Consider the following 14,214-nt stretch of genomic DNA (forward strand, 5'->3'; position numbering starts at 1 on the left):
CCAGATGTAGGTTTTAGTGCACACCAATACTTAAGCGTATAGATTACTTCTAGATGCTAGTTTCTCATATTCTGAGGCACATAAAAAGGTACTTGTTTATTTATATCCCTGTGTGATCGGTGTATCTAGAAGGAGATATAATATTATAATATTCACATCTGTGCATTGTAGAAAGGAACTCAATTTTCATTGACAATTTGAGCCACTTCTGTGGAAGCTCACTTTTATCAGTTAGAACTTTATCAGTCTCCAAGTCTCCAAGACACTGCAGCACAGAGTAGCTAAAACAGATTATCTTTTAAACTTGGCACAATGAGTACATCCACATGCACGTTCACTTAGTACACCTTTTACCCTTTCAACATTTGTTCATGGTGTTTACTGAGCACTCAGACTGGCGTGAACAGGCTGCATGAGAAGATTTCTACCTGCAGAAAGGCTCAAATGATACGAATGCACATTGAACAGGCTCACATTTCAATAAAATTGCCCCCCGCTCCTGAACACACACAGCAAAATGATTTTTACAACCTGAAAAAAAACCCTTAGCAAGTCTTTTAAATTCTGTTCAATACAGGGTGCATTAAGGCACTAAATCAAGACAGTCTATTTTTAAATAAATGCACAGTCATTTCTTTGGAGTCTAAAATCGTCCCTTTATATTATATGCTGTCCATATGTTGGGGGGCCCATTTCCCATGATCACATTTCCTAGTTGAATTAAGTTCTTTGCACAATTATAATTAAAGGGCAGGGGACCGTAAGACTTAATTATGTCCTGTTAGCTTGTTCTTTTGAATTATTTTCCTCTGTTTAATTCAGACCAGTCTTTCCATGTTGAAAATTAAATATTCTTTCATTTCTCTCTCAGATACTCAGTTCTCTGACATGGCAAGGAAAGAGCCTTAATTGAATCCACCTTGCCTCCACAATGACAGCTCAATAACCTGATTTACATGTTTAATTTCTTTTTTTTGATGATGAGAGCTAGTAATTAAAGTCCTCCCAGGCTTATCATTTTAAACAAGCCCTAACTGTGTGTGGCTGGTAATGACAATAGGATAGAATATACGAAGGTAATGGCATTCTAGTTTGACTGTTTTCTTAAAGTTTTGAAACTGACCTCTCAGGTCACAAGCACAGCAAAAAAAAGCCATTCTCATTTTTCTTGAATTTGTCACCAGTTTCCTTGAGGTTTTAAAAAACAGTGCCATCAAAGCTGGCTTTTTCTTGATTTACAAAAATTCAAACTACAAGCTAACTGTGCTGTACAGCAGTACAATTACAGGCAATCACAATGCATGTAATCTTCGCATTAAATTTATCTGGAGTGGAAATAGTTTAATACAATATAGATACACTGGCCTATGGCCCTGTTGTGGATCTTTCCCGATTGTGCTGTGAGCCTGTGGTTTTCGTGGAAGGCGGCACCAAAGGGACCCATCCTCCCGCTCTGATTCCCTTTGTATAAGATATAAAACACTGGGACATCCCTGGATGGTTCAACCCATCTCTGAGACCTTTTTATCGCTCTACTTTTAGTACACACTGCTCAGTCGACATGCTATAGGGACATACTATAGTACCAGCTCATTGCTTTCATTTAAAACTCAGGAAACAAATCTGAAGGTTCCATAAGGGGTAATGACTTGATCTTGAAACATTTTGCGCTCCGTTAATAATGTGCTCATTCAGTCATTCAGCAGGTTAAATCATTAAGCCTGGCATTTAATATTACGCAGAGGAGAAGACTATAGAGGAAGAGTCTGCTGAATTGCTGTATTGTAATGCCATGGAAGGCTGCCTTTTTCAAAGTCTAGGAGCACACTTACACTTGAAAACTTCTGTCTATTATCAACAGTATTATCTGGCCATTTTTGTTTAAATCCAGAGGTTTGGTTTTTAAAGGCATGACATTTTTGGGTTCCATTGTCCCAGGTCTAGCAAAAGCACTCAGTGTGCCCCATGATCCACAGCTGAATCCTGCCAGTTCCGACTGTGACCAGGCATACCATGGAGAGATGCACAAAAGACTTCAGCATCACCCAGTGAGGGAGCGTTTCAAGTCTGCAGGAGTGACTCTTTTGATTGATCAAGCTCCTGCAATCAGTCTGTTCCAGCAGTGCATGATGCATATGCCAGTGAAAAGGCTGCACAGTCAAGCTTTTAGACAGAAGAGTGACTAGAGGCCGTACCTGGAATGTGTGCTGTAGACTTCACTCTCCTCAGTGGACACCGGGACATCCCAAGGACTGGGCGTTCCAAATCGAGAGAACCTGTTCAAATTATGGGATGAGAATTGAATGTAAAGAGTTAAAGACATTGGTGCAGATAATGAGTGGCAGAGTGATTGAGGAGCAGCTGGTCTGCTGATGTTGGGCAGATGATGAGGCACAGTGCACCGAGCACAGCGCACAGAACACAGGAGCCTGACAGTTTCACCCTCACACAGTCACTGCCATCAGCACACTTCACACGCACTTCGTTTTGTTTTTGGCTGCAGTTCAGTGTCCTCACGGGCAGAAAGCATCTGGCCTCCTCAGGCAAATGAAACATAAAGACCTTCAGATAGGAACACTCACCAGCAAAAGTTACCTGCGCGAGCTTGGAGAGGATAAGTACACTTTACAGAAGACAACTCTGACACACTTTGCATCTCGCAAAATTCACTGTATTTCATTGTCAAGTTGAAGAACACACTTTTCAAGTAAGAGTGACAGTAACCTACTGCAAATTTTGTAAGATGCAGGGAAGTAATATTATTGAGGAAATATTATTCAGTGACATTAAAACACTATGCTGGCCCTGAGGGGTATTTGATTTATACTTCCATAAGGGCACAGAGATGGATATACAATCTGTTCCACGGGCATGTCATCAATCTGTTTTATGCCTCAGCAATTAAAATAAGCTTCATCTATCTGATGCCATGAAACCACCGCAAGAAATACTTTGGGATGCTTGCCAGAGGGATACTTTAAATGTTAAAAATCACAGTGGAAATCGTGGTGCGCATTGACATCACCTAATTTCAGGGAAAGCAATGTTTTCATTCAGCAATTCACAGCATGTCAACAATGATACACCATTCCTGTTAAGTTAGCCAGGAGGTGCATACTATGTCTACTCTATTATTTCATCATGTAATATTCATAAAGCTGGCTTTTGTGTTATTATTTTCATTTTTTAGGCCTGGTTTAATCTTGCTCCTGCAGCCCTTGGTACCCAATTGTGTGGGAATAAACAAGTGATTACAGCGAGCCGTGCACCGATTCTGCAGTCTGCCTGATCCTGAGTGATTGCTGGGAGCTGGCAGGATAAATCATTGTAATGAGTAATTTATCACCACACAGCTATCCAGCAGAATGCGACAGACTACCTCCACTCCTCAAACTGCCTGCCCAGCACATCCGTCTGAAGCGCAGGTAAAAGCACTGCCAGTTAACAACCCACCCAGCACCACATGGGTATACCGCCAACAATCCAACACAAATCTGATAAGTTCTTACACACCCAACGTTAACAGAGGCTTATTTAATCCGATCCAACGTAACAGCACCAGCATGTTACAATCAGCGTTCCCTCAAATTTCTACACACACACACTCAGCAGTGTAAGTCTAATGTCTCACAGGCATGAACTTCAGCATTGTGAGACGAACTTGATTTGGGGTGTAGTTTTCACAATACTGCTACATGCAGCTCTTCTGCTCACTAACAATGAACTTCCTGTGATTTTTCTGTCTGATAGTCACTGGTCGTGTAGCCTGAAGTTTGCAAGTTTGATTCCTGGTTAGGACTCCTCCTTCCTGCCATTGTACCCTTGAGCAAATTACTTAACCTGTATTGCTTCAGTATATATCCAGCTGTATAAATGGATGCCATGTAAAAAAGCTAAGATTTGTGTGTATGTCACTCTGGATAAGTCTACAAAATGCCAGTAATGTAATATCTTGCAGCCTGCATTGAATGCTTTGAAATGGTTGAGTGGTCAGTGATCTATATCAATAAAATACACTACAAAATACAACTCCAAAGTAGCTTGTACAGCAATGTTATGCTTCTGGCGGCTATACATGTGAAAAATGTATTATTATCCTTTTAAAAATGTTTAATCATATTATTGTTGGGTACTATTTCCAATGGCTAAGGATCATGTTCTCAAGGAAATCTATTCTATTCAGCATTACTGCAAGGGTCCACAGGACATAAAAACAGTTTTTTATGTTTATAAACATTATGAAATGAATTTGCTCATATGAACAGCTTCTGGAATTGTGCCATTGCTCTACAAGCTGCACTGGTGTTATTTTAAGTGTATTGTCTTGCTTTAGACCACAAACCCCTGAATACCCTGATATCCACCAATGTACAGTAAAGCCAGATCATTTGAAAATTCTGCAAGCATCTAAAATACCCTTCGTCACACATAAAACTGCCTGGGCCAATCAAAAACATACAATAATCCAAGATAATATCAAAAACCTAGAAAGAACTATGGCTTTAAGCATCAACACTCCCACCATATAACAGCATCATTACAGATTACAGATATTTTCAGCAACAAACTTAGAAAAATGGGTGCAGACTGACTGGATAACCTTTGAAATGATCGGAAAGAACATTACTAGCTGCAGGGAACGGCAGCATATTTTTTATTTGGGGAGGCAAAAGAGACTGATATATTTCTTAAAAGGTTATTATCTATAATGCATAACATAATGCAATAAAACAGGGTATATACCCATCCATTCCAAGAGTAAAACAGTCACTTTAAGAAATCTAATTCAATTTGGTACAGCAACGCAACATTCCTCCCTCCGAGTGACTGTTTCCAATCTGATTTGCTTTAAAGCGAGCTAATGGGGTACAAATGTGGCCTGTGCTCCATTTGTTAAGACCACGCTCACTGGAGATTTAAGCAAAGGTTCATGTTAAATGTGAGCATGGCTGTGTGTAATGTCTAATGGGCTGGCTGGGGCTGAGTCTCTCTCTATATGTAATAACACTTGACCCCACTGAATAAGGGGAAACTTCCAGCACACTGGCAGGTCTGAACATAGCGCAGACCTCAGCTGGTTACTTCACCTTTTTAGTATGCATTGTGGGTGATCAATTGAGTCTGAGAGAGCCTATCCCTGTATGTATTGGGAGAGAGGCAGGAATACACCCTGGACAGTTTGCCAGTCAAACGCAGGGCACACACACCATTTACTCACACACTCATACCGGGGGGCAATTTAGACTCTCCAATTAATCTAACCTGCACGTCTTTGGACTGTGGGAGGAAACCGGAGTACCCAGAGGAAATCCACATGAACACGAGAAGAACACTTGCCATACATCCGCTGAGGTGGAGAGGGAATTATTAAACCATTTACACTGGGGGATGACCAGGTGGCCAGATTGAGAGAGCCAGGAGAGGAATTTAGCCAGGAACCCCCAAAGCCCTCTTGTATTGCCAGGTGAGGTAGAAACCCAGTTCTGCAGGTGGCAGAGCACCTTGAGGAAAGGAAGAGTTAAGGAGCAGGGCGCAAGACGCTCAGTCACAGGGTTTCTGTCCTTCACCGAGTTTTACACATGTACAGGAAAGAGAACCTTCTCCTACAGTGAAAATGAGACCAGTGTCATCCATAATGCTCTTTGAGTGATTAATTTTTACAACATTACTTTACTTATTTTCCAAGGATTTGTTTGATTTATAGTCTTTTGATGTTTTTTGTCATTATGTTATGTAGAGCAACCTTGAGTATATAGAAAGGTCTGAATTGTTTTTGTTTCAGAATGTTATCAGTTTAGTGGTTGTAAAAATTAAAAAAGAATAAATGTTCTGTGACAAATTAATAAACATAATACTATTTATAGTTTGATACTCAAAGTTAAGAAAAAAGACATGGAGTTAAATTGAAACTAGGCCAATGTCTATAAAAAATGAAAATGGTGTCAGCCCAACAAACAAAAGCATGAAACAAAAAGCATGAAAGTAAAAAAACAAGCAAAAAAGACAAGCAACTAGATCAATAAACACCGCAGTGGGGCTTTCATTCCAACATGAAAAAAAAAAAAACTATGGCACAACTATAAAGTGAAAATAGAACAACCACATGTTTAAAAAGAGTTATGTGACATCTTAATAATAAAAAAAACAGGAAAGTGCATTCTGTGTGAGGAATACAGGACCAGTATCACTTATGCTGGTCTCAGCAGGCTGTGAGGACCAGTGTGCTGGGCACAGAGATGTGAAGATCGATGCTTACTCAGCAGAGATCGGGAGTGCATCACCTGATCAATGAGCCCTGTCTGAATTTGTTCCATCAAAAGAGATTATCAATGTGAGGTATACACCAACAATTCAGAGAGGGAAACCTGCTGAAGACTCCAGCTGTGCTTTAGTGAAATCTGAGTCACAGGTTTCCGGAATTTTCCACAAATAAATATACAGTGACATCCTTTGTACAGAAAACTCTCTAGCCTGTTATGACTGCTTATTGTTCGTTTGCGCTCTTTTATTGATTCAAAAGTAATAAATAATCCTGCAGTTAATTTGCCTTTTCCTGACAGCCACTATTCATTCTGCCACAGTTCCCAAAACAGAATTGTTTCAAAACACAAGACACAAAATAAACCATGAAGCCCTTTCTGACAGGCTCATGCTGCAACAGCCGATAGCTAATGTAATTTCTCCAAGGGCCAGGAAGGCAGTTCACACAGAGAGCCAGTTACGGGAACGGCATTAAAGATGGATCCGTCCAGGGAGACACAACTGACTTAAAAAAATTTTAAAAATCCTATCTGTGATCCAGCAAGTCTTTCAATCCCACATCACCTTAATGTCACGGTGGTCAATGCAGAGAGCCAAACTCCAAACAAACTGCTGCCTGGCTGTGTGTGAGGGATGAGGTGCCATGGAGCAGCCCTGACCTCTCTCAGCCCTCTGGCTCCAACAACAACAACACGCATGCATGAGAAAGTACATGCAGCCCCATGACATCATCCTCTTACTAACAGTATGATGCTTATTTCAGCCTGGCTGACAGAAACCGTAACAAAGCGATGGGTGTGTGTGTGTGTGTGTGTGTGTGTGTGTATGACAGAATGTTGAATTGTGTGCTGTGCTTGTGTGCATGAGAAAATGCAGGGGGTCACATTCTACGGTATGTTCATGAGCCATAACTGAAATGGGGGAGCTATAAAGCAGTTCTGACAGGGAAGGGTAACCTGAGACATTCGCAAGATGCAGCCAGCAGAATTACTATGTCACTGTAGCTGTGTGCCCTTGATGGGCCAGTGAGGCAGAATGGGTGCTGGTCTGTGTTGTCTCTGATTGGTGGCTGTCTCCTGGGCCCGTCTCATTGGGAGACTGCCCAGGCCTCCCCTCATGGCCCTGCAGGCTGAAATGGGAGCCCTACTGCAGATGGATTGAGTTACCCAGCAGGGCCCGGGATAATTACCCCCTTACTTTGCACACAATACCCAGGTTCCTATCTGGGCCCATGAGAAAAAAGGCAGGGTGGGTGGGTGTGGGGAGCATGGAAGTTGGGGGGGGGGGCGGCAAAAGGAAGTTCAGATCGAACATCTTCCACAACTGTTACTTGTCACATTCAAAGCCAGAAGGCCCTCCTGCTGTTGCATGGCCTGGAAAGCAGCCAGGGCCCGGTACACAGCAGAGAGGGAAGGTCAGCATTTCCACCGCCTCCAACAGCAGCCTCCATATGCGGCGGCGTCCTCAGCTCATCCATCCTGCTGCAGCGCTCCCTCTCTCTCCCAGTTCATTACGGAGGCGCTCTGGGGCAGGGCGGCCGAGGCAGCGGCGGCTCCGTGCTTCGGTCACAGCGTGTTGAGAAAGGGATTATGAGACTGAAGATGATTAACGAGTGATCCAAATGTAATTAGAGCGAGGCTCCTTTCTCCCCCCGCCCTCCTTTCGCCTCCCAAAAGGCTGGCAGCGATGTCCGTGCGCGGTCCGAAGGCAGCGCTCCCCGCGGCCGCCGGCGCAGGCCCCTCCCCCCCGCCTGATTGGTAACAGGTGGCTGCTTCAAAGAGATGGATCTCGGCGAGCGGAGCGCGCTGTTAAACACACAGCGGCGAACAAAAGACAGAGCGGCTCGATGTGGAGTTAACAGCACCCCGCGCACCGCGACCCACCCGCCCCCTCCGTGACCTCATCATCATCACTCACCCGCTAATTGCACAAAAAAACCTCACAGAACAGGGGGAAAACGCCCCCCCCCCCCCCATTACGCTCCTGCGCCCTTTGCTCTCCGCAGTAATGATTCTAACGCGAGCGGCAAACAAGCCGCACAGGCCTGAGAAGGCTCTTATCGGAGGGCTGAGGAAACCCGGCTAACACCGCGCAGCAACTTTTCACCCCGAGCACAGAACACCTCTGTAATGGAGCACGGCTCCCACTTCCCTTCACCAAGCTCGGAGCTGACAGAAGCGGGGCCCTGGCAGGCTGGTGATTTAGGGTCTTATAATTCAAAAGAGTTGGAAAATCCAAGCTAAACAGCGAGACTTGGAGAGTAGCGGTTGAGCTAAAGTTACAGGAAACAGACGCTGCGGCCATTATAGGTTACACATTCAAACCCCCGAAGGGATGATGGAATTGTAAACTTCAGGAAGTTCATTGGTTGAATACGCTTTAAAAACATATCTGTTCACATGTGGATAACCTGTAAAATTGCAGATGGCAAGTCAATACCTCTTCATAATTAAACTGAGCTTCTCATGACACAGAATATCTGCAGTAGGGCAGTAGGCTTGCTGACAGAGAACAAAAACAATTACCGTCCTTATACGCGAGATTTGCGCACTTTGACTGATCTGGCCTGCCACAGACAGCAATGAATCAAAGACTTTATCGCCCATACTTACACATTCGCTACCATATCTACCGCTGTTCAAAATGTAAGCAATAAATGTCATTTGGGATAATGATTACTATTAAACACAATGAATAATGCAAGGATCGTAAAGCTAGGAGCAGAGTGAAAGAGTGTTTCCTGGGGGGGTGGGGGTTGGTGTGTACCTTTCCATAAGACCCCTGTGTCACCGGGAAGATGTATCATGTGACAAAGGAGTGTACCAATTCTCCCCCTCCCCCTTTCTGGAAGTCTCTCTGGAAGTGGGAGTTGCACAGGCATCGCATTACAAAGCCAGTCTCAGGACGCCAGGCTCCTCAAACCACAGCCAGTCTTAGAAGTCACCGTCCCCTCCCAACAGCCACTTGGTTTATACCCAGCTCTCAGGGACCCCGCGGTAGATCTACAGGGGACACCTTCTGATCTGAAGGAGGAGAAAGATTTCTCAGCAGGCAGCTCATAAAAAAGGAACTCTCACAGACCTTGGGCCTCATTTATAAAATGGTCTCACGATCAAACTATCTTAGTGGCTTATGGAGACAACCATTACTAAGTTACATATAACATCCCAGTTTGATGTGGATATGATCACATACAACGTTTAAACTAGATGTAAGTTAATCACCTGCTGGTTATGTGGAGGTCTCACTTGGACATTTTGACCCATCTCTGTCTGCAACATGATGCTCTGTTTAAATGAGCTAGTCGACTCTCGCCAGTTCTGGGCCAAGAGCTCATGGCAGCGCGTAGCAGAACCATGGAGTTCAGTGAAGCAGGCAGAAAGGCCCTGGACAGCAGTGACATCCTCTCATTGGCTGGCTCTGATCACTGCAGTGGCTGATCATCTCATATCCCAGGATCCTTTTCAGCTGATGGAGGTTCGTAAAGCAGGCCAATTGGGAACAGTGGGTTTGGAGGTCAGGCATGAAAAGGCATTAATAGCAGTTCACCCAGCAATTTCCCACAGAGTAATAATTCAAATATAAAAATGTAATAATACTGTGGATTTCGTAATGTAGTGGATTTGTGTCCCCCCTGACAGGTAAAAAAGAAAAGAAAAGAGGTCAGGACCTCATTCACTGCATCGACTGTTTTCTGATGGAGGTGAATATGTCACAGATTCCATTCTGCAGTGCTGCTCCTGGAAGGACAGTGAAGTGACTGTCCCCTGAGTTCCACACTTCATTCTTTAGAGAGCCCCTCAATGTCACCTCGCTTCTCAGGCTTCGCAACGTGGAGATGGGGAAGGGAGCAGACAGAGTAATCCTTTCAGCGCTGCTCCCCCCCCGTTTCAAGGCTGGAGGTGTTTTATTACCCCGGTGAGAGGCTAAAGAGTCAGCCAGCCGCCCCCCCCCCCCAGAGGTGATGACCGCAGGACAGATCACGTGTGCCGAGCGACACACGATACGCACCTGGGTCAAAGGTGAAATCAGCAGTGCTCCTTCCCCCCCGGGCCCCGGGCCAAAGGTTTACTGCAATAACAAATTCACCGAATCACTGCCGAAGCCACGGGAGAGGCCAGACTGCCTCCCTAACCGGCCGAACAGCGCCCTGAAGAGGGGGAATAAAATGGGGGTGAAGTCAGGGGTAAATCATTCCTGACCGTTTCTCATACCACACCATCAAGTGTGGGCGGTGCAGGCTAATGGGTGCGGGAGGAGATTTTGGGGATACGTGGTTTGAAGGCACGGGGGTTACGCTGGCCGAAGGTGGCCAGATAATAGCCAGAAAGGTCAAATGAAAGATTTGCGCTCCAGGATACGGTCTGCTACACTTTATCCTTAAAAACAATCCTGAACTATAAGAAAAGGTTCGCAATCCGAGAACAGAGCAGCATGTTGCCTTGGATTAAAGGAGCTTTTAAAACAATCTTTGTTAACACCGCGGTACTGAAAAAGGCTTTGCAATGTGCCTGATGTGTACAGCAGCTCAGAAGGGGAAACGGCCATGTTTAGACAGCTTTGCCTGAGCATCAGAGCTTGTTCTGCAATTGACTCACATGTCAGCTTTTGGGATTTATTTTATTTTTTAGCATCTTTATCCTTTAGCCTGTAATTGCCCCCAGTTATATGGATAGGAAAACCCACCACTTTATCCCCAGAAAGGAATGGATGCGTCAGCCTCCCTGCGTAGAGGGCGGGTGCTCAGGGTGTGGAGGGCACAGGGATTAGCACAGGTGAGCCCTGCGCCGCAGCGCTAACGCCCGTCACAGCGGCGGCTGTGTCGGTCCCAAGGTCTCACAGCGTCCGCAGAGGAGAGCTGCGCCGGGCGCAAAGCAGCGCAGGGCGCTCGTCCTGCCGCACGGACGTCTGCACAGCACAGGGGAGACTGCTTCTGCAGTTACCATGGAGACGACTCATTCGAATCTGACAGGACTAACATAAGGAATGTGCGAAGGGGCGGTGGCGTCAGTAAACAGGCGTGGATCGTCCTTCACGCTGTCCAGCCAATCGGAGAAGGCCATCCGGCAGTTAATAGCAGGCTTGGTCTCGGGGAAGCGATCGCCCTTTCTCTTCCAATTAGCCCGCTGCAGACTGTGCCCCTCGCGGCGCGACGCTGCGGACCCAGCATAGGTTTAACAGAATTAAGACACGCGCCTCACTCCGAGGTGAGGTATAAATAGTTTCACAACACGGCCGGCACGGCGGGGAGCAGCGGCTCACCTCCTGGGGCACGCGGCGGTCCACACGAGCGCCATCCTTAAAGAGGAGAGGGGGGAGCGGGCGCAGGAGAGGCCCTGACCTGTGGAGCTCGGAATGGGCCCTCCCCCCCGAGCTCTGAGCCCCGCACCACGGGGAGGCAAGAACAGAGATACCCTCAGGGGGAAAGAATGCACTTGAGGAACTCGGGCAAATGTATAAACATGACCCCACTGAGGCTGACCATGTCTCCCCTAAGGGCCCCACTGACAGCACTGAGGGAAGGGGGGGGGGGGGGGGGGGGAGGGAAGGGGGGAGAGAGAAAGAAACAGAGAGATAAGGGAGGAAAGAGAAACAGAGAGAGAGAGAGAGACAGAGAGGAGGGGAAAGAGAAAGAGAGAGCGAGATGGCACTGGGAGATCACTGTATACATCACAGTGTCTCTAACTGAGCAGCTCCTCAGGTGATCTCCGCCATGCTGAAGGAATGGGGTGATTCAGGTTTTTTTCTCAGCCTCCTTCCCCCCCACAGATTTTTTTTGTTTTCACTTCCTTTTCCTCTGAAATATTTACACCCCTATCCAGTTCCTAATGAAAGCAAGCTTTCAAAGTGATCAAATTTTGCACTGGGCTTGGGTGCATTCTTTACATTTTTTAATCATGCCCCACCAAATGGGACTGGGGGGTGGGGGGGGTGGGGGGTGGGGGTGGGGTGCTTCTAGTCTTCTAGAACATAAACTTTGTTTCTAAAAAAAGAGTAAATGTGTCATTATGACTTTTGATGCTTTAAAGCTAACATCTAGATAATTCTGCATCTCTAAAAACAACAGACATGTCACTTGAAGCAAAAATAAAAGCCCCTGAATGTCAATGTGACAGACTTAACCTGACACAAGCTAGGATGGTGGACTCAGAGGTAAACATCACCCTTCTCATATCCAGAATTACATACGAACAAGACCCAAAAACCAAAACAGAAAGCCTCCTCTATGCTCTGTGACTCTTGGAAGCGCTGACATTACTGGTAAGCTGAGCATGATTAATGCAATGGTCTTGCAGACGTTTGAAAAGATTGTGTTGAGTGAACAAGGCTGATGCTGCTGAAGTGCATAAATTACCACACAAGATGCCTCAGCTTTTAACTGCTGTAGTGTGAGGGCTGTGTGGGGAGCAGATGGAGGTGTGGAGAGCAGAGGGAGGTGTGGGGAGCAGAGGATGTGTGGGGAACAGAGGGCTGTTTGGGGAGCAGAGGGATGTGTGGGGAGCAGAGGATGTGTGGGGAACAGAGGGCTGTTTGGGGAGCAGAGGGAGGAGTGGGGAGCAGAGGGAGGAGCAGAGGGAGGTGTGGGGAGCAGAGGATGTGTGGGGAACAGAGGGCTGTTTGGGGAGCAGAGGGAGGAGCAGAGGGAGGTGTGGGGAGGAGAGGGCTGTTTGGGGAGCAGAGGGAGGTGTGGGGAGCAGAGGGCTGTTTGGGGAGCAGAGGGAGGGATGACGAGTAGAGGAGGAGCAGAGGGTTGAGAGGTGAGCAGACCCACATTAGCGGTAGTGTCATCTAATTCACGCACTTCTGCTCTCGGCTTCTTCAGGCTGTGAACCATTTTGCTCGCCCGGCGTGAAATTGTGAAACCTCATTTTCACTTTCATCAAGTCTCACACTCACAGAGGAGCGAAAAGGCAGAAAGAGCAGAGAACGAGCCATTAAAGAACGTTTCACCGATTAACCCACATGACAGATATTCATCACTCTCTCTCTCTCTCTCTCTCTCTCTCTCTCTCTCACGGCCCCCACACCTGCGCACAGTGTAACAAAGGAAAGAGGCATACATCAGCGACCCCCTCACCTTCATGGTGCTTAATGAAATCAGCAGAGGTGAAAGAAACACAACCCCCCGGACCTGTGCTGGGAGCAGAGCTCTTAAAGAATGAAATTCAGCTTCATGATCTTTCTGAGAGCTAACTGGGTATGAAGGGATGGTGATTCACTGACTCACACAAGCACAAAACACCCAAAGAGCCATTTAATTGCATGTCCATGGATCGCCAATGAAGTGCCATGTTCAGAATCAAGAGTTCAGCAAAAAACAGTCCGTCTTGGTGGCCTTAAATTCAATTTACTGGGACGGAAAATCCCCAGAGGCTGGATAACTGAGCCCAGAGCGCTAGCCCGGTCCTGAATTACTGCTAAACCATGACCTTGCTATTGCAGCTCAGGGAAGCAGCATTATCCGTACAACGTTGGTCACCTCTCTGAGAGCGTGGATAACATACAGAAACACTGACCGCAGAGCACATCTCCATTAGTACTGCATGCTGATGAATCCTAGCCCACCCCAAACAGCCCCTGTACACTGGAGGGATTAGCGAGGGGCGGATCGTCCTGGAGACGAGGCTCCAGCTGGAATGCAGGAACTGACCGGAACACGTGTCCCGTGTGCGTGCGCGGGGTGTGGAAGGTGATGTGTAGCAGGTGCGTGGGCAGGAGGGGGAGAGGGGCGAGCAGCTGTCCCCGCAGGTTCGGGGCACGCCCTCTCCATCTGCCCTCGCGCACCCCCGTCCCACCTTCCCCTCCTCCCTGCACCCGTGACCCCGGACACCTGAGGCGCGCTGGACAGGCGTCCGGCCCCCCAGTCCTGCTCGGGGCCAAGACCTTTCTCGCTGGCCGCCACCTTCCTGCCGCTCCCCTCCACCTGGCCCCGCTCCCCTACCTCACCCTCCC

At 46.8% G+C, this 14,214-nt stretch overlaps 1 protein-coding gene across 1 annotated transcript in view; it reads right to left on the minus strand.

Moving 5' to 3' along the window:
• Positions 1 to 14,214, minus strand: part of LOC118215002 — a 57,398-nt gene that overhangs the window by 19,044 nt on the left and 24,140 nt on the right. The window contains exon 3 of the mRNA XM_035395332.1: positions 2,196 to 2,276. Within this exon, the coding sequence (XP_035251223.1) occupies positions 2,196 to 2,276 (81 nt within the window). The remainder of the gene's footprint in view (positions 1 to 2,195; positions 2,277 to 14,214) is intronic.

The sequence above is a fragment of the Anguilla anguilla genome, chromosome 16 (genome assembly GCF_013347855.1).
Source record: "Anguilla anguilla isolate fAngAng1 chromosome 16, fAngAng1.pri, whole genome shotgun sequence".
Lineage (NCBI taxonomy): Eukaryota > Metazoa > Chordata > Actinopteri > Anguilliformes > Anguillidae > Anguilla > Anguilla anguilla.